Raw genomic sequence first — 25,109 nt, 5'->3', positions numbered from 1 at the left:
TGCTTCCCTTTCTGTTATTTTTCTAGCGAATTGTTCTTTTGATGCTTTATCATTTTCCTTCTTTGAGATTAAGCATATAACTTTTGGTGGGTAAGGAGTTTTTTTTTTTTAAAAGCAACGCGTGTATTCAGATCATTACGTTGTGGAATGGCAAAGACAGTAGATAACGCCGCCCTGCTTGCGGAAATTGATCAATTAAGGCGTCTGATAGCGGAGAAGGAAGCGCTGATTACACCTGATGGCGGGTCGCTTTCTAAGAAATCAAAGAAGAAGAGCCAAATGAACATGGTGGAGACAGAGCCGGTGCAAGGCTGTCGGGACTTCCCCCCTGAAACAATGCGTCTGCGCAAGTATCTCTTTGATGTATTCCACAGCACAGCGAGAAAGTTTGGTTTTGAGGAATACGATTCGCCTGTCTTGGAATCAGAGGAACTGTACATCCGCAAAGCTGGGGAAGAGATTACAGAGCAAATGTTTAACTTTATAACGAAAGGTGGTCATCGTGTGGCTCTGCGCCCCGAGATGACACCATCACTTGCACGACAACTGCTTGCTAAGGGTCGGTCCCTGTTGCTACCAGCGAAGTGGTACTCCATTCCTCAATGCTGGCGGTATGAGGCAATTACTCGTGGGCGTCGTCGGGAACACTATCAGTGGAACATGGACATTATAGGTGTCAAATCGGTTTCGTCAGAGGTGGAGTTGGTGTGTGCTGCATGTACAGCTATGCAAAGTTTGGGATTGTCCTCTAAAGATGTTGGTGTTAAGATCAACTCGCGCAAGATATTACAGACGGTGGTGGAGCAAGCCGGCGTATCAGCCGACAAGTTCGCTCCTGTGTGTGTTATCGTCGACAAGATGGAGAAACTACCGCGGGAGGAAGTTGTTGCACAGCTCGCCGCCATTGGACTTGAAAGCAACGTGGTTGATGCCATTACGTCAACTCTTAGTCTTAAGACCATTGATGAAATCGCGCAACGCATCGGTGAGGAGCATGAGGCAGTGAGGGAACTGAGAGACTTTATTACACAGATCGAAGCTTACGGTTTTGGCGACTGGGTCATTTTCGACGCTAGCGTTGTTCGTGGTCTTGCCTATTATACTGGAATAGTATTCGAGGGCTTTGACCGCGATGGAAATTTTCGTGCACTGTGTGGTGGTGGTCGTTACGATAACTTGCTGACAACGTACGGGAGTCCGACGGCGGTGCCTTGTGTGGGCTTTGGCTTTGGTGATTGCGTTATTGTTGAACTTCTGAATGAGAAGAAACTGTTGCCAGAATTACACCATGTGGTGGACGACCTTGTGATTCCCTTCGACGAGACCATGCGGCCGCATGCCCTCAGCATCCTTCGTCGGTTGCGCGACGCCGGTCGAAGCGCCGATATCGTTTTCGATAAGAAAAAGGTTGTCCAAGCATTTAATTACGCGGACCGCATAGGAGCCCTGCGTGCCGTCTTGGTGGCCCCTGATGAGTGGGCCCGGGGTGAGGTTCGGGTTAAAATGTTGCGCGAAGGGGCGGGAAGGGAGGAGGGAGCCAACGAGCGTGGCATCGTTCTTCCAGTTGATAAAATCGTGTAGTGTCGGTGAACAATGGAGTATACGATTCGGCACTGATTAAGTATTTTCAATGTTCTATGAGTGTTGCCACATAATGGAGTATCCAAGGGTTGTGGCTTTAATTTATATCAACCCTTGGTGTTCTGTGGGGGGGGGGGGGGGATGGCACGTTGAAGCGGAGGACAACTCTTTGTTCGGTTCAACTCACAGCACTAATGAGGAACAAAAGAGGAGTCTATATGCTGAGTTAGAGCCGCAGCCTACAGAATCTATTTTCATCTTATACTTCTATTCACTTTTGTCCCTCGTACCCCCTGTTTGTAGGGCACTCACGTAGGTTAACAGGACCGAAGATGAGTGAGTATCACATGGATCTGGGGCTTCTTTGCGTGACGAACAGCTCTCTGATTAGTGGACCGCAGCGGAGCGAGGGAGACCTCCACCAGTCCACCCTTGAAGCCATGAAGGTACTTCTGAAGGAGTGTTGTGAGTTACCGACGGCAACAAAGAGAGGAAAGTTTGACGGATCTACGACTCTGCTGAAACTTCCACAGCCCGTTATGCAACTCCCTCGTGAGAAGGCACCACCAAAGCCGAAACCGCCCACAGCATGGGAAAAGTTTGCCATGAAAAAGGGAATTGCACTCAACCGTAAGAAGACGAACCGTGTCTTTGATGAGGAGCGTCAGGTGTGGAAGGACAAGTGGGGCAAACGCGCCCGTGAGGAGAAGGAAAAGTACGACTGGTTAAGAGAGGTGGGGCCCAACTACGTCCCGCAGGAGGAGGGTGGCGATCCATTCTTGGACGAACGTAGGGTGAAGAAGGAGAGACTTGAGAAACAAAAGAAGAAAGAGGAACACAATAAGCGCCGCTCGGAACACATTTCTCGTGCACAGGAAGAGGTGAAGCACCTCACCGCTGCCGCAAAGCATCTGGCAACCGCCTCAAACGGCAAGTTCGACAAGGTGTCGCTCAGGAAGAAGGGTAAAAAGTAACAGCTGGTTTATATACGTGTTATTTACCTCCCCTTCTCATCAAGTATAATAAACGTAAGTCGTAATTCTTATTTAAGTAGCACTTGGTGGAAATTTGGTTTCTTTGAGTTGACTTCGTTGTTGAGTTCTCTGAGCCCCACACTTGCTCCCGCAGTTTTCTTTTCGCTCTTCTTTTCTCACTGCAGTAGTGACTGTCATAAGAGTGGTGGTAGCAGCAGATGTTTTCGTTATCGTAGCATCTATCGTGCGGCTTTGCAGGCCCCACCAACGGTTTCATGGCTTAACGAAAGCCCGAGGAAAGGCGACGACAACCGACAGGGGAGAAGGGCCTTCTCCTGCTTGTTTTTTTTGAACCTCCTTTCATTTGGGTTACCCGTTTCATGATGTAGAAAAAATAACTCTCCAGTATCTCTGATATGTTCGTGAAAAGAGAAAAGCTATTTAAACGTTGCGTTCTTCAGCTGATTCCCCACCCTCCCTCTTTTCCCCCTTTTATTTTCCTTCGCTCCACTGAAGAGAGCCAAATATGATACTTCACAGCAGAGCTAAAGTGGAATTTCCCCCTTCTATTCCTTCCTTTCCATATGATTTGTTCTTTTCCTGTTGTTAAAGTCCATTTTTTTGTTTTTTAACTCTCCTCATCGCTCCGCATGGTCAGCTTTATCAGCTTGGTTATTCGTTTGTTTTCCCCACCCTTATTTTTTCTTTTTTCCAACCGAGCGTGGCGTAACTGCCGTGTTTACCCCGGGTGTAGGTGCTGAGGCGCCACCGAACTCAGAAGACTAAACTCCTATCTCACCAGAACAGAGGGGAAAGTCAAACGGTAGGGGGATACGCCGAAGGGAAGCAAAAAAAAAATAGAAGGCAAAGGGTGGAACTGGAAACGATACATATAAACTTGTATACTTATATATTGGAAAAAAAAAGGGTGTTAGACTTAGCCAATGGGATGTTTGCCCAGTGTGGCGGCATCGAATGCACGGGGACAAGCGGCGGCCACTGGTGGCGATGATGGTTGCCAGGGGAAAGATGCGGGGTTGTCGGATCCAACCCTGGGCGAACAGCTACTGGAAGATGGTGACGTTCAGGCGTTACTTGATAAAAAGAAACGGCTAGTGCTAATAATTCATGGTAGTGTGTACGATGTGACCGACTTCGCTCCCACTCACCCGGGTGGTATATCGGTTCTTTCCCAAAATGTGGGCAAAGAGGTTGGAGATGTATTCGACAGAATTCACCGGCCCAGCACTAAAGCGCAACTTGCAACGTACTGTATTGGTCGTCTTCGTTCAGCAGGTCCACGTATCGCCCCGACGTTAGTCAGGAAAGATAGGGAGGTGACACCGGGGTTTGTTCGTGCCACCGTCCTGGGGACTGAGATGCTCTTGGATGATGTTGTGCGCATTACAATTGCCTTTCCTCTGGGACTGCAGCATTCACCAGGTAGTTATGTACGGCTAAAGCTCCCTCACCCGTCTGGCGCGTGTGACATGAGTGGTAACTATACCGTTGCTTCGGTGACAGAAACTAGTTTTATGATTATTTCCAAACGCAGCTTGAACCATGGAGTTTCAAGCCACGTGTGCTCCCTGCAGCCCGGCAATGAAATTGAGTATAAAGGCCCGTTTGCCCCTTCGTGGGTTGTTGAAGACGATGACGAACTGCACAAGACACCTGAGGAGATGAGACATGTAACTTTTATTGCGGGAGGCATTGGAATTGTTCCCATCTTCGCCGCGGTGAAGAACCTCTTGGAGAAGCAAATCGCCTCTGCAACGCTAGTGGTTAGTACCCGGGATCTACGCCGTCTGGTGATCCGTGACGAAATCACAGAATTAGCCAAGCAGTACGGCTCCCTGCGGGATGACAATGGTGTTGCTAGTGGTGAAAGTGCACCTCGGTTGCGCAAAGTGCTTAAGCTGTGCTGCATTTTCACGCGGTCCTCAGGTGAGGTGAATGTACCCGGGGCAGACCTTATTAGTTACGCTCGCCTGGACCATAAAATTCTCAGTCAGTTTGGGTCCGCAGTAACTGTCGTTATTTGTGGCCCACCTGACTTCACGCGCGCTGCGAAGGAGTCGGCTGTGAAGGGTGGTGTATGTAGGGAAGAGCGGGTAATCGTCTTGTAATGCCCACTCTCATCTTCGCAGTGGCGTGAGAGTTCTCATCGGTGCTGCGGAGTGTCCCGGCGCTTCTTTTTCTGTCCTCGTTTTCTTTGATTCTTGAGCTTCACTTTTCCATTTTATGTGCTTTACGTCCGTGCCATTTTTCCTAGTGCCCGGAAACATCAAAATACTTAGTAATATTTTGCTGGCAGGGGGCGGTGCATCAAACGTGTACCATTCATATATATATATATATTTTTCGTCTTTAGTATTCTTATCGAAAGCAATGGGTGAATGACCACTCGTTTTGTTGCATACCGTTAACTTTTCAATCAAAACAGAGAAAGTTTCCCTAGTTTTCTGTCATCTATTACCATTGTTACTCGTAGCAATATGATGTGATGTTATATATATTTCCACCCCCCTTCGCGATGTTTTGTCACCGTCAGTTTTTTTTCTTTTTGCTCCATGGTCTCATTGTGTATAGAAGGAAGGAATGCGTCTTCCTCCCCCCGTGGTGGTGCTACGTCGATGGCATGTAGGCATATGCGTGTGTGCCTGCAAGCCTCCACGGGGGCTGATGCTAACATACATATTATGAGAATATGATGGAATTGGGGTGTCATGGGAGGGTTAGAGTGTGAGCGAAACTGTGGTTGTTACTTAATGTTTTTTTTTCTCACTTTTCTTTTCTTTGCTTTGTTTTCCTTTTCTTTTTGTTATTCTTCAGATTTTTGCATTCAGTACTTTTTAAAATTTTCGTCTTGAATGGTGGGATTGTGGAGTATGGGGTTTGTGCGAGCGCACAGTCCGCACTTGTGCGGTGACGGCGGGTGGGTTCTGCGGGATTACAAAATTTATTGCATGCTTGCTCTATAACTGTTATTATTGTAGCAAATGCTTGTGATTGTTAAAGAGTTGTGACTGGTACTTTAGAATTTGTCAAGTTCTGTTTAAACATTTGGAAATTTCACCACATGCACGTTCTTTTCGTTGTTGCATATGTTCTGTAATTCTGCTCTTCTCATCTGTGCCGTTTATGTTCCCCCGCATCAATGAACAAGGCACAATTCCGCCTGTATTTGCTTCACGCAGCACATTTATATACGAATATATATCCGTATACATATATAAATGAATACGTATATGTATACGTATTCATTTTGTAACAGTAAAGATTGTTTTTCTATCCTTCTTTTCGAACGTACCCACATTCATAGCATCATTTTTTTTCCTTTTTTGTCCCTTCAATAGTCGCAAAAGCCGGACCGTTTGTGGGTGGTATCCGCACAGGAGGAAGAGAAGTCAAGAAAGAGATCATTGGTGTGTCTCGGTTCGCCACCAACATACAAAGAAAGGTTTCAAGAAAAAAAGGAAAAGAAATTAGTAGAGGGTAAATTGTAGCGTTCCTCCTCGCGTGCCACATATACGCACGCTCCCACGGACACCATGTCCCTCTTGGAAAATTGCCACCCGTGTGCTCCACCGGAGGACGGCCATCGGCCACTAGCCGCGGAGGCCCTGCGGCGTCGTGATTTGATATCGGTGAACGCTCGTCTAGCGGGTACTGGTGTTTATACAAGTCGTTTGCATACCGGTGCGGTTACCCCCCGCCCCATCGTACGGACTGTAAAGGCACTTCAGAGACCAAACCAACTCGTACAACTCGACCGAACACCGAGTAACACACTATCTGCAGTCACTAGTGTAACGGCATTCAGTGAGGAAGTAGATGATGTGGCGAGCGAAATGGCGAGTGGAGTGCTAGAAGCCAGTCAAGAAGCACTTGATTCGTGGTTAGGCGAATTGACAAAGGACGTCCCAACGCAAATATTGGAAAACACGCCGGAGGGTGACAAAGCAAGCTGTAGCAGGTCGAATTCGACAAGCGGTGACCCGTCGTGCAGTGCATCGTTACTATCCTCCACGCTTGAGTTTACAAAAGTACTTGAGATGGAAAGTGTGGCCACGTGTAGCACAACGTGCATTGGAGATGGGAGGGCCAGTGTGGCGAGCACGAATCAACTCAATGGTGTCACTGGCACTTCCGCTGTAGACGTCACCGGAAACTCGATCAATCTGTTAGACCGAAGTGCCTCTCCGGCTCTCCGAACTCCGGGTGTCTCCACCACCACAGAAACTGCCCTACGTAGAAAGATCGTCAATGTGCGGATAGAGGAACGTATCGGTCGTGGGATGTTCGGCGATGTATTTCGTGCAACTGACCTGGACACAGGGGCGGAGCTTGCGGTGAAGCAGATTATTGTATCTTCAGATATTGACAGGGACACAGAGAAGCAACTATGCGCGCTGGAACGGGAAATTCGTGTGATGCGCAAGTTGAATCACAAGCATATTGTGAAGTACTTTTCTTCACGACGCGACGAGGGGTGCTGCGCGCTGTTGATATACATGGAGTACATTAGTGGTGGCACCATCGCTAGCAAGCTTAAAACCGAAGGGGCTCTGAGCGAGGAGGAGACTCGTAACTATACTCGACAGTTGCTAGAGGGTTTAGCATACCTTCACAAGCGGCGCATCGTGCACCGCGATCTGAAGGGGGACAATTTGTTTATAACAGGGAATGGCGTCTTGAAAGTTGGTGATTTCGGTACTAGCAAAGATTTGCAGTCAACTATAGTAACGAATAGTGTCGCTGGAACGCCGAATTTTATGGCGCCTGAAGTGATTAACTGCAGTGGGCACAGCTACACGGCTGATATCTGGTCCGTGGGCTGTTGCGTACTTGAGATGCTAACCGGTCATCCCCCCTTCTGGCAGCTAGACAACTGTATGGCAGTTATGTTTGCTATTCTACGAGGTGAACTCGAGAGGCACATCCCAGAGCACCTTCCCGAGGGTGCCAAAGAGTTCATTCGTCAATGTACCCGTACCAACCCGAGGGAGCGTCTAACGGCGCGACAGTTGCTGCGACACCCATGGATAAAGGGCAAGGGAAAGGCGGACTCCGTACGAAGTTGTAGCCTGATGGATTGCTCACTTGCAAGCGCGTGTTCGCAAATCGATGTGGCAAGTGTTACGAACAAGGTTGCAGCTGCGACGACAAGCCCCATTAATGGGGCTGAACGGAGCCGCGTTTCACTGCTTAGCACTCACATTCCTTCAGGACATGCCGTGATTGGCATGAGGGGATGTGGGAGTCTTCTTGGCATCGAATCTGGCCGGCGTCCCCGCATGAACAGCTTCCGCCAGAGCAACGTTCGGCGACGTCTGTCCATCTCATGCAGCAGCAGCACGGCACCTCTCGATAGTCGTACTAGTGACCCGCGCAAGGGTCGAAGGAAGGGAGTGGGAATAGCCGGTGATGCTTGCGCGAGGACGACGAAGTTGCCCATTGTCAGCCGCTGAGCGGAACTCAGGAATCAACGAAGAAAACAAACAAGCCAGTGCAAAATTTACCCCAGAAGACGAGTTAAAGTGCATGGCGCCAGACGAATACCTTTTCCTCTATGTTCCCAATTAGCCAATTAAAAAAAAGGGGGGAATGGGCGGGTACAAAATAGTATCAAAGAATCTAAAGGGATTAAGGTAAAAGAGAATAAAGAAGAAAAATGAAATAACAATAAGTAGTGAGGGAAAGGAATGAAGTAAAAGAAGCAGCACCACTGTCTGCTGGTTTGTATTTATTGGTTTTATATACTATATAACCAAGTTGTATTCCGAAACTAATTTTCCCTACCTTCCTATTTTCCTTTCATTTCCTTTGATTGCCTCTGTCACTTTACCCTCTCTCCTCCTTTTTGTTGTGTGTGTGTGCGTGTGTGTGCTCAGCGGGGCTCTTTGTTCCTCTTTCGTCCCCACCAACTGGGCCGCACCGAGTCGTTTGTACTTTGGAGGGAATATTCCTGATTTTGTTATTATCCCTCGTCTAATACCTTTTCATGTATATATATATAAATATATATATATATTTAAATATGCATATTTGTATATGAGGCGCACACCTTAACATCATCAATGACAACAAGAGCAACAACAGATATTTATCTATATATCTATGTTTATATACGTCAATAGTTGTCCATTTCTTTTCTCCCCCGCATACTGTTTCGCTCGATGTGGTGGGAGTGGCCACGGAGTTAAGTGACCGAGGCAAAATATTCCTGTCCCCTTTTACTTGTTTGCTTGGATTTGCTTTGCTTCAGAATTTTGTTTTGTTTTGTTGTTGTTGTTACGGTGTTCCCTCCTTGTGAAGATGCATCTATGCGTCAGCACTATATATGCACATAGTGTGCTCTTGACTTTCTGATGTTTTTTCCAGTTTTCCTTTATATTATTACTATTATTACTACTGTAGTTGACTGTTGGCATGGTTTGTTGCTGTTCTTCACTCTCTTCTTTTTCCTTTTTTTTTTTTGACTCCTCTCTTGTCCACTCTTCACTTTTGGACCTGGGTGATTGGATTTTTTTTTAAAATTTAAACCCCTCTCACTTTGTTTTTCCTTCTCTCTCTCTTTTTCCTTGTTTCTTGCATACGTTGGGTTGTCTTCATCCTTTCAGTTGTTTTGTCGTTGTTTCATTTTCTTTCAATTTTACTTTGGGGACTATGTGGGGATGAAGAAGGAGAGGTAAATGAAAAGGGGAAATAATATCACGGAAGAAGTACTGGATTGATTGAAGGAAGGAGGGAATATAAATATATATATCTATTGGTTGATGTATTTGTGTTTATTTACGTTATATATATATATATATATATATGTGCACATATGTATAATGGTTAAATAATGATTTTCATTTTTAATAAAGGGGGGGAGGAAGCGGTTGATGTTTTTTACTTTAATTTATGCTTGCGTATGTGTATATGTGTGCGTAGATGCGCCAAATAAATAAGCAATAGAAAAAAAGGAGAATAAAGGGGCCAAATGAAGCTACAGAAGAGTGAAAGATTTAATGAAATCAGATGGGGACTGATGTGACACATGTGGCGAGGCAAAAGACACAAACCAAAAAACAAAAACAAGAGTAAACGAACAAACGGAGAACTAAAAAAGAAAAAGAAATGGAGGGGGACAAGAGTAAACTACCAAAAAGAAAAAAAAAGGGAAGTGAGGGCAAATAAGAGGTAATGAATGCCTTTTTGTCTTTTTGTTGTTTGTTTCTCTTCTGAATGCTGGATCATTAAAAAATGGCGTGAACCTTGGCATTCCTCCTTTCACTACTTCTCAGTTTCCGTTTCTTCATACTCTAACGCGTATTTCCTTTTGATATTATTAATGTAAATAAATATAATTATGTGTTTATAGCTTCTACTTCTATATTAGTCTGTGTTTCGTGTGAGTCCCGCCCATGTTTTGTTTATTATTAATGTTATTATATTGCAAAATAGATAAAATGTCCCACGTCTTCATTCTTCCTTTATGTTCCCCTTTGATTTTTTCTCCTCCTTACTTTTGTCTTTGATTTGGTTTCTCCCCGACGCCAATTGCGGAAATGTGGTACATCGCACGGGAGCGCTTATTTTTGTTTTTGTTTTCTATCACTGCTGTTTTTTTTTTTTTTGAGAAGTCGCGTTTGGGCGTATCCGTGTGTACAAATGCAAATGCACACGCATTTATATATTTATATGTTTAAATTATGTTTATTATACCTAACACAGCAGTTATATTTACGAGTTAATACTCATTTTTTTCTTTTTTGCATATATTTGTAAATATTCGTATATTTAAAACTGCCGTATTCCCTTTTGTTCTTTGGTTTTTTGTTTTTATATTCCTCTGGACGGATGTGAGCGAATGAATGAATGAATCAGTACACCAACACACGCGCAAAAGAAAAAAAAGAGAAACAACAGCAACAACAACAACCGTCGCTTTCATATCTGTGAGATTATTTTAATATCGGTTGTTCGATATTTCTTATGCCTCTTTTTGTCGTGTTGGTTGTTTCACTTTACTCTTTTCGGCAACACTTTCTCAATTCCGTTATGTTTCTTTTTTCTTTCTTTTTCTTTTTCTAATTTTCTTTTATTTTCGTGCTTATTTGTGTGTTTTTGTGTGTTCGACTTCGGTGCGCGCCCTCCCTTACTTTTCCTTCTTTTTTTTTACTAACTCTCCTTCTGTGGAATCAAAAAAAAAAAACAATTTTTTTTTCGTTCGTCCTCTCTGTGGCGTTTTTATTTATTTTATTCCGTTGTCTCTTTTTTTTTTGTTAGCCTCAAAGTATTCCGTTTCCGTTTCTGTTTTTTTTTTTCCCCCTTCCTTCCTTCCCTAACCCTCTTAAATATTCCTTTATTATGTGATTTCCCTTCCCTTCATTTTCCCCTTTTTTTTTGTTTTTCTATCTCTTTCTTCCTTTTAGTCACTTAAGTGATGATCCCCGTTTTTTAGTTTCCCCTGTCATTACTTACAAGTTTTAATTTTTTTTAAAAAAATTCCTCTCGTGCAGTGTACTCAATGCCGCTGTTGTTTTGTTGTTGTCGTTTTTTTTTGTTTAGTTTCCCTTTTTTTTCCCCCCCCCGTTTTTCCTTTTTTTTTCCCTTATTCCTCCTTCTCCTTTGATATGATATTCTTTTCCCCATTATTACTCCCTATTATTTTTATTCCTGTTATTATTATTATTATGGCGGTCCTCTCGTTTCTTCTTTTTTTTTATTTATTTTAAATATCTTTCTCTCTCCCTCTTTTGTATTTTACGGGAGCCGTTTTATATAAAACTTCTCCTTTTTTTTTGATTTTATTGTAGATGCGCACCCACTCATGGAAATAAGTGACTAAAAGCAAATAAACAATTTTGTCTGACGGAAAAAAAGTGCGCAATTTTTTTGTTTTTTTTCTAAATTTTTTATTTTGTAAAGGAAAGGGAACGAGAGAGAAAAAAAGAGGAGGAGAAATATAAGCGAGAGTTCGTGTGAATTGTTTTGTTTTTGTTTTTGTTTGTGTGTAAAGGGGATAAATATAGGGAAAAGACAAAAAGAAAGGAAAAAAAAGCAATAGCAGTGGCAATAATAATAATAATAACACCGAAGAAAATGAAATTGTTTTTTTAAATTTTTTATTTTTGTAGGAAATTGAATTGGATTTGTTGTAGTGTGGTGGATCCTTTTCTTTCTCTTTCTTTTTCTTTTGAAAAGGAGGCGTGTTGGACTTTCTTTTGTGTTTTTGTTTTTGTTTTTTCACTTCTCGCCGTTATTGCCGCTGCCGGTTTTTTGTAACGAAGCGAATATAAATTTTGAAAAAAAAAATACCGAAGAAGGGAGAAAATAAAATAAAATAATAAACAAAAAAAACACCTCAATGCAACAACACAAGAAATGGATGAAACAAGAGGCGGGTGGACCCAATGGAGTGCTTAATTTCTTTTTTCTTTTTTTGTTTTTTTTACTTATTTTGTTTTATCTCTTTTTTTTTTTTTTAAGCATCAGAAGTGAAGTGTAGAAACGCGACAACAGCAACAAAAAATAAGTAATTAAGTAAATGAATAAATGAATGAATGAGTGACACGATAGGGAGAAACGTTGTATTTGTATTTTATTTGTATTTTTCCTTTTTTTTCTTGTTGTTTTATCTTTCAGTGCCTTTGCGTCGTGATGATTACCGCTGTTACGATTTACGACGGTTGTGATATGGAAAAAAAAAGGAGTTGGTGACACGGTGAAATCTCAACAACAGTAACGAATATATATATAAATATATAAATATATATGTAAAGAACAACAACAACAAAAAAAAAGAAAGAAATGAGGAAAATGTGTGGAAGGGACGTGTCCGCTTTCGCTTCCGTCTTTGTTTGTTTGTTTGTTTAGCCTCCTTTTTTCTTTTTATCTCTTTATCTTTTCTTTCTTTTTTTTCTTTTTGTTTCCTCACGAATCGATCACTCAGTTCATTTGTTTAACTTCATTTGATTAATTTTTAATACTTATCAAATGTTTGTTTTCATACACCTTTTTTTTAAAAAAAAGAAAAAAAACAGTTCCACTGCGGGGTTTCAAGGGAAGAGATCCCATTCGTAATGATGGTAATAATAATAATAATAGTAATAATTGTTATTATTATTACCATTGCACTTTTCCTTACTTCCTTAAATGAGTAACGAATGAAGAGAAAAAAATAATAATTATTATTATTATTACAACAACAAGTATGTGGTTTCGTCGTTACCACCTTACCGCTTATAACCGGCTGTATTACTTTATTATTCGGTTGATTTCATATAAATAAAATAATAATAATAAAAATTGTTGTTAGAGGATGCCCAGCATGGGCGAGCAGAGCAAAAGGTAAAGAGAAAGAAAAAGAAAGAGAGAAAAAAAAAGGAAAGCGAAAGCATAAGAAAAAAATAATGAAGAAAGAAAAGAGGAATTGGAAGGGGAAGAAAATAACGAGATGAGAAATAGCGATAGTGTTATTATTATTATTATTGTTGTCATGCGCGGAATCATTTTTCTTAATGTTTTCATTTGATTCTTTTCTTTTCTTTTGTTTTTTTTCTTTTCTTTTTCTTTCTTAACTTGTCTAGGGAAGCAAGTTAAGAGGTAGGTATAATGTTTGTGGTTTCATTTAAATATATTTAAGGTTTATATTCATTAGTATTTATTTGTGGGTGTAAGAGTAACGAGAGCGTTTTTTTTTTTTGTGTGTGTGTATGACGAAGTGATAATATGAGTAAAGATAAGGAAATGAGTTTCTGTTTTGTTTTGTTTTTTGATTATTATTGTTTTGGCTGTTGTAGTTGTAGTTGTGGTTGTTATTGGTATTGGTATTGATATTGGTATTGGTATTGGTATTGTCGTCATTGGATGAAGTGATTTAAAAAATTAATAAAATTATAATTATAATAACAATTATTGTTAGGTGGACTAAGACGACAGGAGAAAAAAGGTAAAGAAAGAAGAATTTGGAGAGGCGAGGTTGTAGATGAGAAGTGCGTGTTTGTTTGTGCCAGTATATAAATGTGTGTAAGTTTGAGGGGTGTTTTATATTATTTATTTTTATTTTCTTACAAAATCTCCGTGAGTGCATCTTTTTTTTTTTTTTTTGCGGTCGTGCTTTCAGTGGGTAACCATTGATATGCACTGACTTTGGTTTCTCTTATTCCTTTTCTGCTTATGACCTCATTCCTCTAGCTCCTCTTTTCCTTGTTTTTTTTATTTTTCTTTTTTCCTCCTTCCGAAAAAAAAAACCTCTATTTATTTATTCGCGGTGATGTGTGTGTCATCTTCTTATTAGTGTGTTGTGTTTTGCGTATTATTTTTGTTACAAAACAGAGCCACTTCCACTTCAGTGAGGGAGGTGAAGAAAAAGAGAAGTTAAAGAAGAAAGGTGGCGCGCTTAGGTTAGTTTCTTTTTTTCCCCCTTTAGTCACCGGTTCTTTCAAACATTTGAGGTGAGGTTGCATTATTGTGAAATAGGTATACAACCACTTAACACAGGTACTTAAATACTGGTAGCGTGAACATATATTAATTTTTTCTTCATTCATTCCATTGATTAGTTGATTGGTAGCCATAACCGCGGCTCATCATCATGAGTCTTCAGACAAACTGCTACTCCATGCGGACTGCCTTTCAGTTAAGCCTCAACGCATCACTCAATGAAGGTTTGGCTGCGATTGGGCGCTTCGACGGGAAAACACCATCACTTGTGTGTGCGACGAATACCCGTCAGGTTATTGTTCATACGCATGACACAAGCAACCCCCTAGCGGCTCACCGTGAGGATGCTTCGGTAGCTCCGCTTCGGACTTTTAACTTTGGTAAGGCACTAACTGCATTGGCAACTGGACCAATAGGTGGGAGATATGAGAATGAAGGCGTTGATGCACTGTTTCTTGGTGAAGCGAACTCTTTGTTAGCATATGACGTAGAGCGCAACTGCGAATATTATTATAAACAGGTGGAAGATGGCGTGAGTGCGGTAGTGGGTGGTGTTGTGGGCCCAACAGCAAAGAGCGGACCCGCTCCACTGGCAATTGTGGGTGGGGACTGCGCAATCAGCGGCTTCAACTCAAGTGGAGAGGAGGTGTTTTCCACCATAACGGGTGACAGAGTGACCGCGTTAATGCTTATGCCCTGGCCAGACGCGGGCGTGTGCGCTTCAACATCAACGCTGAATGGCTCACCGGCGTTAGTTGCGGCATCAGAGGATTTTGAACTACGCGTGTTTGACGGTGAGGAGCCGATCACAAGTGTTGGTCTTGCAGACCGTGTGCACAGTTTGGTGTACAGTGGTGTACCGGGCCGGTTTGCGTATCTTTCAAATAGTGGTACCGTTGGCATATACGACAGATGTGAGCGTTTATACCGATTGAAGGATAATCAGCGACCGGTATCTGCTGCTTTTTGTGATGTGGATATGGATGGCGTGCCGGAGCTCATCATCGGTTGGAACAATGGAAGGGTAGAGGTGCGCAGCGGAGACGGAAACGAGGGGACTGTTCTTTGTAAGGAAACATTTGACGCACCAATAAGTTCTGTTCTGGTAGACGACTACCGCCAGAACGGGCAACCGTTGCCGATCATATGTACGGTTGATGGAACGGTGTGTGGCTTACAACTGACTGGTACGATGGGAAGGCACGAAGCGATGGTTGCGCAGCGGGAAGGGGCGCTTAAGCTTGATATGTTGATGAGGGAGAAGCAAGCGCTCGAGAAGGAGTTAGCAAATGTGAAGGAGCAGCTAGTGAGGCAGAAGAGTGGTAGGACGGATGTGACTTTACCGAAGGTTGGAACCGGTGTGGATTGCAAATTACAGCCAAACTCGCAAACCGGGAAGCTTGATGTGGTTTTCAGTGTAATCAACGGTCAACAAGATACCATAATTTACGCTTGTATCCTCAGTAGTGAGGCTATGTTTCCGGAAAAGGGGCACATTCTCTTTATGTCACAGGATCCACTGCCTACACTCGTTTGCGGACTTGATGTTCCACGGGGCCCGGAAGTGACACTTAAGGCATCCGTTATGGTTGGTTCTACCAACGCAGTTAATTACCAAGTACATGAAGTCGATGTTGTAGTCCCGAAGTTTGTCATGTGCAGGTTGTGGCCAAATGAGTGGTGTAGGGGATCCTTCTCAGAACCCACAGGAAGCGTTACTTTGCAGCTATCAAAGGATTTTGACTTCGGTAGCGTGTCGCTGTGGCTTCAAAAAACGTTTGACGTACCGTTGGATCGTGTTCCGGATACTGCGAGCGATTTTTCTGTTCCTTTTGTGGATCTGCAGGACCGCTCCGGATTGGTGATTCGGGGAATTCTCAGTAGATGTGAGTTGCAGATATGTGGTAACTCCATGGATATATGCAGCATCCTTGTCGAAAGTTTTGCTACGACATGTGTTACTGAGGCAACGTCCCGTTGTGATTTTCCGGAGGACTTCCAGCAACTGCAGGAGACGGTTGAACGTGTTATAGATCTTGATAAGGTGCGGCAGAAACTGAGTGATGACATAGCGGAAGCTGCAACAAACATAAAACCGTTGCTTGTGAGGGCTGAAGATTCGAGGCTGATATCGGACATTGTAAGCATGCGTCGCCACTACTCCCAACTGTATGAACTTGACAAGGAACTTATTGATGAAAACTTGAAGCTGTCCAACAATTTTAAAGAATTGAAAAGCGCTTTGAAGCGTCTCAATGGGTTTATCGCGAAGGCGGGTAAGCTACGTATCGGCAGGGCGAGAACACAACTTGTAGCCGAGTGCCGTGAATGCGTAAAGGCAAGTAACATGCAGTCGCTGATTAATCTCATTCGTACTGGCGAAAAGTGAGACCTTCTCAAGGGTGAAAGATCCGCGCTCAGCTTTGCAGAATGAAAAGCTTTTCGTATTCGATTTATCTTTCCTTTGCCTTCCTTCACCCTGAACACATTAGTGTTGTATTTTCCCACAAGCACATACATAACTTCTGTTTTATGCCTAACACTGGTGGTACTGGATTCCACTGTTCGCCCCATCATATATTTCAACTCTCCCCCTTCCCGTTTAACCAACCCTGCTTTCCTTCTCCCTCTCCAGCGGAGTGTTGACGTTTGAAAGCGGAGAAGAAGAGGCCCCATTTGCTTTGTAGTAGTGCGTGTTGCAGCAAAAGGGATTCGTTACCTGTGCCTTAGGAAGCAACTTGCATAAATGCTCCGTCGCCTCGCCGGGTGTGTCGCTTTTCGGAAAAATGTTGTGAGGCCATTCATGAACTCTACGGCTCTGTTGTCGTCGTCTCCTGCAGCTGTGTCTGCTCCAGTGATTCCCAAAAGCAGTAATGAAGGAAAGGATTACTCAGTGGCGAGCGGGTCCGTAGATACGCCAGTCCTCGATCAGCTGGTTGGTTATTACGTCAACATTCAGTCACGCAAGATGTACTACAAGGATTTCTTGCGTATTGAGCACCAGGCAGTACGGTGGGCATTTGCTGACATACGAAAGAATAGTGAAGCGCTGGCGCATGGTCTTCTTCAAACAGGCTTGCGCCCTGGACAGAGGGTGCTGGCGATACAACCGTGCAACTGCGAGACGTTTGTGCTTCAATTGGCATGCGCCAAGATTGGGGCTCTTCTTGCTGTTGTGCCCCATCACAATATAAGCGCTGACAAACTTCGGTTTTATCTTAATGAATTTCAACCACACCACCTCATCGCTCGTGAATGGATCGTCGTACCGGAGGTTAAGCAGGGTGTGCTGGTGGAGCGTAACATGCACTTCTGGGATATGATTTACAATGTCATACCTGAGCTAGGACTATCGTATCCAGGGCAACGGTTTCAGTGGGTGCACTCTCAGGAGTTCTTCTTCCTTAAGAAGGTGGTCATAACAGATCACAACATGAACTTACTGGGAGTGACGCCAATGCGTAAGATGCTCGTGTGGGGCCCCTTTTCTTACTATGAGCAGCGGTTGCGTCGTCTCTCTGCCCTCCTGCATCCCGATGACCCCATCCTCGCCCTGGAGGACCCGCACCCGGCACTAGAGGACAAGTTGCACATCACCTATTCTCACCGTAACTGCATTAATGCTGGGTTCCTGTTTGGTAATCTCATGGGCCTGAAGGCGGAGTCGCGCTTTGGTGTAATGCCTAACCACCACGTGGACCCTGTAGGCGCCATTGTTGCACCGTATGCCGCACTTACGACTGGAGCTGTTCTTGTGCACATCCACAGTGACATGTTTACAGACGACCACGCTATCAACGGCATAGAGAAACTCTGTGTAGAGGAGGTAGTGGGTATGTTGGGTAAGAAGTCAGACTTTGACCTCCTGCTTCGTCACGCGGGTAACTTTGATGCAGATCAATATGAACACCTCAAGTGGGTGGTACTTTTTGAGGACGCGAGTGAGCCCACTGTGGGCGATGAGTATTTGCAGAAATTAGCAAAGGAGCTTGGTCTTGAAGATGTTTTTGTCTTCCGGGGGCCGCTGGAGAGTGCATACATGGTCATGTGGCGTTCTTTAAAGCGCGCTCGGTGGGAGATGGTTCCGCATGTGGAAGCAAAAGTGGTTGGTGATCGTGGAACGGCCGATGCGAGGATTCTTGCGGCCAACACTCGGGGGAATTTGAAGCTGAAGGGCCCACATATCTCCGCAGGTTATTACAACAATGCTGGGCTGCTGACAGAATTAGTAGATGAGCGCGGCTTTTGCAGTACAAGCCGCGAAGCTGTTATGGATGAAAGGGGGCAGTTGACGCTGCATGGCACCCAATTGTACTAGGTGGGATACTCAATAGCACATTAAAGGAATGTAGCTTCAAAGAAGGGGAAATATGCCTACGACTTTACTAACGAAAAAGCGCGAGTGTGTTGCAAGGTGTACAAACCAAGCTGTGATGTTGCATTTTGGAATATGCGGTTTGCCTGTCAGTTGGGCAGGACTCGTGTATGCTGCGGGTGAGGTGGTGTGGGTCATCTTGCGTGCTTTGCCACTTCACCTCCATCCGTAGGGTGAGGTGTCTGTAGTGTCTGCAAGCGTTCACTTCGACCTCCAAGTTGTTGTGGGTGGCAGTAGGAATGTTAGTTACAACTTTAATAGGAACTCATTGTCGCGATCATTGTTTCTGTCGGCTGTACTTGGGGAATATTTACTCTCCTTCGTAGGTGTACCGTCTGAACTTCTTTTTTGTTTTATCGTTCAGAAACACATACCAACAAATGATAAATTTGGATTCCTCCCCGGGTGTCCCGTTGAGTTGGCCTCACCCTGCACGGGATAAACTGAACAGATGACTGGGTGTAGTGTGATACGGTTGACAAGCGCCAAAGTACATTCACAAATGGCAGAAGATTAATGGAGGAAGGTACCCTCCTTCACTTGCACACGGCTGAGGTAGCAAATTAGTGGTAGTAGTAGTACGAGGTGAAACGTTTTGATGCGATGAAATGCGTACGGTAAGTCATGGTATGACGCATTAGCAGCTGTTACACTTTGTGGCATTAGTATCTATTCTCCCTCCACTCAAGAGTGGGGTAAACAATATATATATATATATATATATATGTATATATATGTATATACATCTTTTCTCCTATTTTCAGCCAGAAATAGTGGAGGGAACCTATAGTTCAAGTATGAAGGAAGCAAAAAAGAAAAAGTTACTGCGACGGCAGCGGCAGGAAGAGTTAAGGGAAAGGACCAAGTTCATAAGAGAGCGTCTGCAAAACGCTGAAGAGGTTGAAGTGCAATACGTTCTCTCCTCCGATAGCGATGGTGAAAAATCACCCGCTGGTGACGTTACTTCTCGCGCTGTGGCCGAAACCGGTAATGTGGATGTGGAAGATGAGGACCGCGTGCAGCTTCCGTCCATCACGGTGAATGAGGCCGCGGGTTCGAAATCGAAGAAGAACAAACAACAGCGGCAGAAAATGTCGTGGGAAGCTCTAAAGCTAGCCGTCGCGCAGCGCTACGGTTCTGATGTCAGTGCCATGGTCTCTGAACACGACGGCAATGCCGAAGATCCTCTGTTTACTGTATTCTTAAAGTCTGTACGGCGAACAGTGCCTGTACCGCAGCACTGGAACAGGTTGCGTGCTTTCATGGCCAATCAGGCGGACCGCGAGAAGGCTACAGACCTTGTTCCACCGGAGATCGCTTTGCTAGGTGTCGAGCGGATTCGTGCGACACGAGACAAGAAGGCAAGTATTGACCAAGTTGCTTTTGTGTCGTGCTTCATTACTGGCACTCCGCTGCAGCGAAAACGATTTAACGTCTCTCTAAGCCGGTTTGGCGATGTGTTTTATGAGGGTAAATGGCTACCAAAGGGATGTCATACACCAGGCGTTCTTTCGCAGCGGCTTCGGACGGGGCTTGGGATGGGGCCGCACTCGCCACCACCATGGCTTTACGGCATGCAGGCGATGCGACGACTTCCTCCAGCGTACCCCGGTTTGAAAGTTCCTGGCCTCAACGCTCCCATTCCCCCAGGTGCGCAATGGGGTAATGGTGAGGGACAGTGGGGACAGCCGCCACGTACGGAGAGCAACACATTTCTATTTCCTGGTGTTATGGACGAGGTTGCTGTGGAAGAGGCTCCACCAGTGTATTGGGGAACTGTACCACCTCTTACTTCCAGCTCAGGTAGTCATCAGCAACAAAAATCAGTAGTGTCACATTCTGTGCAAGCTCAACCAACCCCAGCGACTGTTTCGACAACCAAAACGCCCGCACCGGTGACGACACCGCCACCAGCGATTAACCCCGTGCCGTTTCATCCGCAAGCATACACACCTGCAACGGCTGTGGGATACGTTCCCACAACTCCTCAAGAGTATGTTCGTGTTCAGGATAGCACTGTGGGGGCGACCGTAGCTTTGGGATCGGTGCTGGTGCCCAAAGCGGCAGTTGGGGCGGCAACCATGAATCAACAGCAACGGCAGCAGCAACCGCAACAACAACCACCAGCGAAGCAAGTTGTCCCCCCACGTGCACCAACAAAATTTTGAGAGGCCGTGGCTGGGAAATAAAGCGATGAGCGTATGCGTTTGTATCACTTTTTGAAACAGTGACGCAGGTGGTGCATTTGTGTGGGGTGGGGAAGGTGGGTGAATGTGCACTAGGGAATCGGGGGGGGGGAGTGGTGGTTTCGTATGCCTGCATCCTCATATATAATTTTTTTCTTTATGGGCTCCATTCGCTTTCCCCTATCCTTTCCCATTCTTGTGGTTCCACCGATTTATGTGGTCGAAGATTAGAAGGGGGGGCGCAACCTTCGAAAAAATGTGAGGAATTGCATTCTTGATGCTGCGGTTGCGTTAACGTACTCGTTACGTTTCCTAACGCCTGTCTTTTGAGTCCTTGCAGAGTGTTTGCGCATAATAAATCTTATTTGTATAACGACAAAATGCTGTTGATGGAGAGATTGGCATCTGATCCGCTCAATTTAATCATTGTGTTATTATCACCATAATTATTTTTGTGGAGATATGTTACGGGTGCGAGGTGGGGGTTGACGACCTGTTGCTCATACTTTTCCTCCTTGTCGCAACGTTGTAATCGCAAGAGAATACAAGTGTTATAAAAAAGGAGTAAAGTAAAGAATAAAAAGTTACGAGTAGCTGCTTTCGGGGGGGGAAATGTTGAGAGATGGTGACCGTTATACCTTTCAGTTCGCCGAACTGAGGGGTGATTCATACTACACGGCGTTTGGTAAAATTACCAATAGTTTTCTGCAAATGTACCGTAATACGAAACATTACGAGTTAATATTGACTGCATTCCTTAACCGCCTCTTGGAGGACCCTACTAAAATAAGCTCGGAGAATTACAAAATTCTCGGGGATGCGTTGATGGGTTGTATTAACACACTTGTTGCAGAGAGGCAGGCGCCGGAGCCAATCCGCCGCTTGAAGGCACGGGGTCCAGATTATCGGCGGTGGAACGAGAACGATGAGGATGAGGTGTTTGAGGAAGAGAGCGAAGAGGAATATGATGAAGGACCTCAGATATCGGAAGAAGAACAGAAGAAACTGGAGGAGGATCGCATCGAGAGGGAGCGCTTAGAGGAGGAGCGCATAGCCGCACGCGAGGAGGAGCGCCGCCGTAACGAGGAGGAGCTTCGTTCCCGCGCCCGGCAAGTAGATCGAAGGGCGATGAGCGAACTTCTTCAGCACGTGGCTGTGATGAACCCTGGTCAAAAAAAACCAAAAGGCGGCAAACAGCAGAAACAAATCAGTGCAGAGACTGTGGATGATATGGAGATTCAAGTGACACTCTTGAGGAAGGAAAAGGATCGTATTCAGATGGTTCTGCAGTACAGCGAGGAAGATCTCCCTTCTAAATTGGCTGAGGCAAAGCAACAGCTAGATGAAGTTGTCTCAAAACTCAACGCCCAGGGCAGCGCAAAGAAGGGTGACACCGGTACAGCCAATATGGGGCAAAAACAGCTGAGCTCACGTCTTTCGGAGTTAACGCAAAAACAAACGAAGCTCACCATGGAACGGAACCGTCTGGCGTTGCAACTTAAAACGGAACCGTGTCCGCTTCGTGAGGAACTTTTAGCAGTATTAAAGGAACGAGATGAAGCGCAAGTCAAGGTTGACTTTGCTTAAAGTAATGATAAACCATACCTTTATTAATTATCTTTATCAGTTTTTACCCATCCCACCTTAAAATAAAAGAAAAAAATTGTTCTATCACACCGTTAAAGCTACACATCATGTTTTACTCATCGTGTTAACCCTTTACGAACGCACAATTGGGTTTCCTTTTGGCATTTTGTCTCACTTCACTTCACTTCATTTCTTTTCTCATCTCTTTTGCTTTCCTTCCCTCCCCTCGTTTGATATTTTACCGTTGCCTCGACTGTCGTTGTGGATTTGATCAACAACATCTTCACACGCACCCACACACGCAAAAAAATAAAAGGAAAATATCTTCAGTTCCCAACAGTTACAGGGATTTTTTGTTAATTTTTTGATTATTGCTGTGTTCTACCCTCCTCTTCCTATCGTCCTGGGTGAAACCCAAAAGGTGCAAACAGGGATTGAAACAATATCATTTAGTGAGAGCGTAAGATTGCTTTTTTTTTAAAAAATAAAAAAGAATAAGAGCAAAATAATCAGCAGTGGAATAAGAATCTTGAGTAGTGTGGAAGCAGAAGGAAAACGGAGGAAAAACAAAAAGGAAAAGAGATCCAAATAATTTTTTTAAAAAAGGAGTTTAACATCACCACTAAAAGGGGTAGGACAACTCACACATTAGGCATATTAGATCTCGGTATTTGGGGTGTGTGTTTTTGCGACTCAAGGATCTTTTTCTTTTTTTCTTTACTTGTTAATATTTTTCGTTGACATTGCTTTTTTGTTTATCTCCTCCTTATTAGTGTGCGGGTAAATGACTATTCCCGCCGTATACTCCACAATAGGGTTTTCTATTACAACCTTCTTCGTGACATTGGGATTGCAATGGCATTACACAAGGGTCTCGTACAAGACCATGCCTTTCCTGTGCCCAGTGTTCATTGTCATTGCTGTCTACGCATCACTGATGCCATTCCCACTTCTAGTAGTGGATATTGGCGCAGCTATTGAGTCCATGAATGGAGGTGACGCACCGAAGGAGGAGTGGATGATTCCTGTGTGGTACACCATCATGATAGTGACGTATGTCATGGGTTGGGTGGTATTGCCAATTTCGCAATCATACACAGAGGTGGGTGGATTTACAGTGAGGAGGAAACTCGTAAGTTCTATTAAAGTCAATGCAAAGTTGTATGCCATATACACATGTATATTTGCGGTGTTGTTCGCCTATGTAGTTGTTTTAAAGGGTGCCTACACTTCCCTCACCAGTATCGGTAACTTGGCTACCGCTTTGGCGAATGCTTGGGGTCTCCTGCTTTTGGTGCTGTTCATGTCCACAGGAATTGTGGGAGTACCGAAGGTGCTGTGGCGGAAGTCGAACCCTATACGGATGCTGCGGGAGGTTTATTATAGTGCTGTCGAGATTCAGGAGGATCTTGACATAGCTGTACTAGACCTAACGGAGGTGAGGACGGAGCTCATGGCGATTTCGTCCGCAGTCCCGGAGGAGCATAGACCATACTGGACCCGCATGATAGAGTTGATTGATGAGTCTGATGGCCGCAGCTCACAATTTCCCATGCCAACATCACGCACAAATGCTGTAGGCAAAAGGACTGAAATAGACGTCTCTCTGGAACACCTTGAGCAGCTGCACGAGCGTGTGAAGGGGTCTATTAAAATAGCTCAGCGGATGACATACAGGTGGGACGCAACTGTCCGCGACGCCAAGTTCTATGAGATGCTTGCGCGTGGTTCAAAAGCAACTAACAACGGCTTCAAGAAGGTGTGGTTCCCCATGCGCGGAATCATCCTTAAATTGTTGGCGCTATTATGTGGTGTTATCACGCTGCTCATACTTTGGAGTGAAGTGACACTACCCTTTCGCCCGTTGACAGAAAAGAGTATCTCTGTAGTTGCCATTATGGCGAATAGCGGTTGGGAGCTTCCTGCGTCCGTTATTTTCCTCTTCTACATGGCGTACTGCTCGTATTGGGCCATTTTCCAACTCAAGGTGTTTGACATTTATGTTATCCTCCCTGAGATATCGGACAACTCATCACTCTGTTTTGGCGCCACGTTTTTATCGCGCCTTATCATGCCTCTTTGTTTCAATTTCCTACTCATGGCGGACATGGCGAATGGGGCTGTGGATGTCATGTACGGCCATGTGTACCGTGATAACATGGATGCTAGTTACATATTAGGTGACTGGCTGAATCGCTTCCTACCTGCAATTATTGTTCTTGTTTCCCTGCTTGTGTTTGTAAATATCGCCCAATGTATTTTGAAACTTATTGGGTTGGAGGTGCACAGTCCCAACAACATAAACTCCGAGGAGGTGCGGCAGCGCATTGAGGACGGTTATCGTCTCGTTTCCAATGCCTTGGGAAGGCCGCTGACGGCGATTGACGCGAGAGTGTTGGGCCACGCCGCGAGTGAAGTTGAAAGGACGGAGGTTTCGACTCCCAGACATAACAGAGGACCCCCGGCAGAGCGTGGGGATCGGTATAGAGAGTACCTAGCGCAAAGGATGGCGACTGAGGGAGCGAGGCGGTCGTGATGTTTTTGTTTTTGTTTTTGTTTTTGTCGTTGGTGCGTGAAGCGGCTCATAGATAATCGCATTAATTCTGTCTCTCTTTTACTTTACTTTTCTTTTCTTGTTTGTTGCTGTTGCTTCTAATATTCTCTGGTGCACCGCTTCAGTAAAACACTTTACGTACCAACATTATATGGAATCAGGTGTGCATACATATATGCGGACGGTGGAAGACTGGTTGTGTGAGAAAAAGGAAGTTATGTGTTCTCTATTTTTCCGTTGAACGGTAAACAAAGGGGAAAAGGTGAGAACACATTGGCCATGTTTTTTTTTTTTTAGCGTGTGTGTGTGTTTCGTCTTTCTGCAAATAGAGAAACCACACATTTGCTATTGTTACTTGTATGTCCTTCCCTTACTATTTGCTGTCATGTTTTTTGCCGTTGCTTCAGAAATGC

At 44.5% G+C, this 25,109-nt stretch overlaps 9 protein-coding genes across 9 annotated transcripts, besides 34 other annotated features; all 9 read left to right on the top strand.

Annotated features, from left to right (window-relative positions):
* Positions 1-25,101: part of a sequence feature (sequence corresponds to BAC RPCI93-4M18) that runs on past the window's edge.
* Positions 148-1,581, top strand: Tb927.6.2060 (histidyl-tRNA synthetase, putative; the record flags this gene model as incomplete). Its single annotated transcript, XM_840234.1, has 1 exon — positions 148-1,581. The coding sequence occupies one exon, from the start codon at positions 148-150 to the stop codon at positions 1,579-1,581; it is 1,434 nt and encodes a 477-aa protein (XP_845327.1).
* On the top strand, positions 1,914-2,555 carry Tb927.6.2050 (ribosome biogenesis regulatory protein (RRS1), putative; the record flags this gene model as incomplete). Its single annotated transcript, XM_840233.1, has 1 exon — positions 1,914-2,555. One exon carries the CDS (start codon positions 1,914-1,916, stop codon positions 2,553-2,555), a length of 642 nt encoding a protein of 213 aa, XP_845326.1.
* Tb927.6.2040 (nitrate reductase, putative) lies at positions 3,500-4,684 on the top strand (the record flags this gene model as incomplete). The annotated part of the gene is made up of 1 exon (XM_840232.1): positions 3,500-4,684. One exon carries the CDS (start codon positions 3,500-3,502, stop codon positions 4,682-4,684), a length of 1,185 nt encoding a protein of 394 aa, XP_845325.1.
* Positions 5,330-5,377: a sequence feature (A-rich).
* Positions 5,755-5,818: a microsatellite.
* Positions 6,110-8,029, top strand: Tb927.6.2030 (protein kinase, putative; the record flags this gene model as incomplete). Its single annotated transcript, XM_840231.1, has 1 exon — positions 6,110-8,029. One exon carries the CDS (start codon positions 6,110-6,112, stop codon positions 8,027-8,029), a length of 1,920 nt encoding a protein of 639 aa, XP_845324.1.
* Positions 8,563-8,614: a microsatellite.
* Positions 9,006-9,067: a sequence feature (GA-rich).
* Positions 9,360-9,397: a microsatellite.
* Positions 9,616-9,724: a sequence feature (T-rich).
* Positions 9,889-9,917: a sequence feature (AT_rich).
* Positions 10,234-10,270: a sequence feature (AT_rich).
* Positions 10,611-10,675: a sequence feature (A-rich).
* Positions 10,851-10,978: a sequence feature (GA-rich).
* Positions 11,034-11,056: a sequence feature (AT_rich).
* Positions 11,212-11,244: a microsatellite.
* Positions 11,265-11,288: a sequence feature (AT_rich).
* Positions 11,539-11,562: a microsatellite.
* Positions 11,661-11,682: a sequence feature (AT_rich).
* Positions 11,880-11,909: a sequence feature (AT_rich).
* Positions 11,976-12,035: a sequence feature (A-rich).
* Positions 12,096-12,120: a microsatellite.
* Positions 12,298-12,328: a microsatellite.
* Positions 12,433-12,475: a sequence feature (A-rich).
* Positions 12,630-12,663: a microsatellite.
* Positions 12,724-12,751: a sequence feature (AT_rich).
* Positions 12,831-12,859: a sequence feature (AT_rich).
* Positions 12,896-13,013: a sequence feature (T-rich).
* Positions 13,084-13,127: a microsatellite.
* Positions 13,303-13,409: a sequence feature (A-rich).
* Positions 13,427-13,468: a sequence feature (AT_rich).
* Positions 13,594-13,617: a sequence feature (AT_rich).
* Positions 14,173-16,383, top strand: Tb927.6.2020 (FG-GAP repeat protein, putative; the record flags this gene model as incomplete). Its single annotated transcript, XM_840230.1, has 1 exon — positions 14,173-16,383. The coding sequence occupies one exon, from the start codon at positions 14,173-14,175 to the stop codon at positions 16,381-16,383; it is 2,211 nt and encodes a 736-aa protein (XP_845323.1).
* Positions 16,741-18,312, top strand: Tb927.6.2010 (hypothetical protein, conserved; the record flags this gene model as incomplete). The annotated part of the gene is made up of 1 exon (XM_840229.1): positions 16,741-18,312. One exon carries the CDS (start codon positions 16,741-16,743, stop codon positions 18,310-18,312), a length of 1,572 nt encoding a protein of 523 aa, XP_845322.1.
* Positions 19,072-19,115: a microsatellite.
* Tb927.6.2000 (spliceosome-associated protein, putative) lies at positions 19,167-20,537 on the top strand (the record flags this gene model as incomplete). Its single annotated transcript, XM_840228.1, has 1 exon — positions 19,167-20,537. The coding sequence occupies one exon, from the start codon at positions 19,167-19,169 to the stop codon at positions 20,535-20,537; it is 1,371 nt and encodes a 456-aa protein (XP_845321.1).
* On the top strand, positions 21,168-22,142 carry Tb927.6.1990 (hypothetical protein, conserved; the record flags this gene model as incomplete). Its single annotated transcript, XM_840227.1, has 1 exon — positions 21,168-22,142. One exon carries the CDS (start codon positions 21,168-21,170, stop codon positions 22,140-22,142), a length of 975 nt encoding a protein of 324 aa, XP_845320.1.
* Positions 22,305-22,362: a microsatellite.
* Positions 22,613-22,634: a sequence feature (AT_rich).
* Positions 22,927-24,678, top strand: Tb927.6.1980 (hypothetical protein, conserved; the record flags this gene model as incomplete). Its single annotated transcript, XM_840226.1, has 1 exon — positions 22,927-24,678. One exon carries the CDS (start codon positions 22,927-22,929, stop codon positions 24,676-24,678), a length of 1,752 nt encoding a protein of 583 aa, XP_845319.1.
* Positions 24,679-24,705: a microsatellite.
* Positions 25,102-25,109: part of a sequence feature (sequence corresponds to BAC RPCI93-28P18) that runs on past the window's edge.

This window comes from Trypanosoma brucei, chromosome 6 (assembly GCF_000002445.2).
Source record: "Trypanosoma brucei brucei TREU927 chromosome 6, complete sequence".
Classification (NCBI taxonomy): Eukaryota; Euglenozoa; class Kinetoplastea; order Trypanosomatida; family Trypanosomatidae; genus Trypanosoma; species Trypanosoma brucei.
The sequence above is the reverse complement of the archived record's forward strand: the minus strand, read 5'-3'. Positions and strand labels throughout refer to the sequence as shown.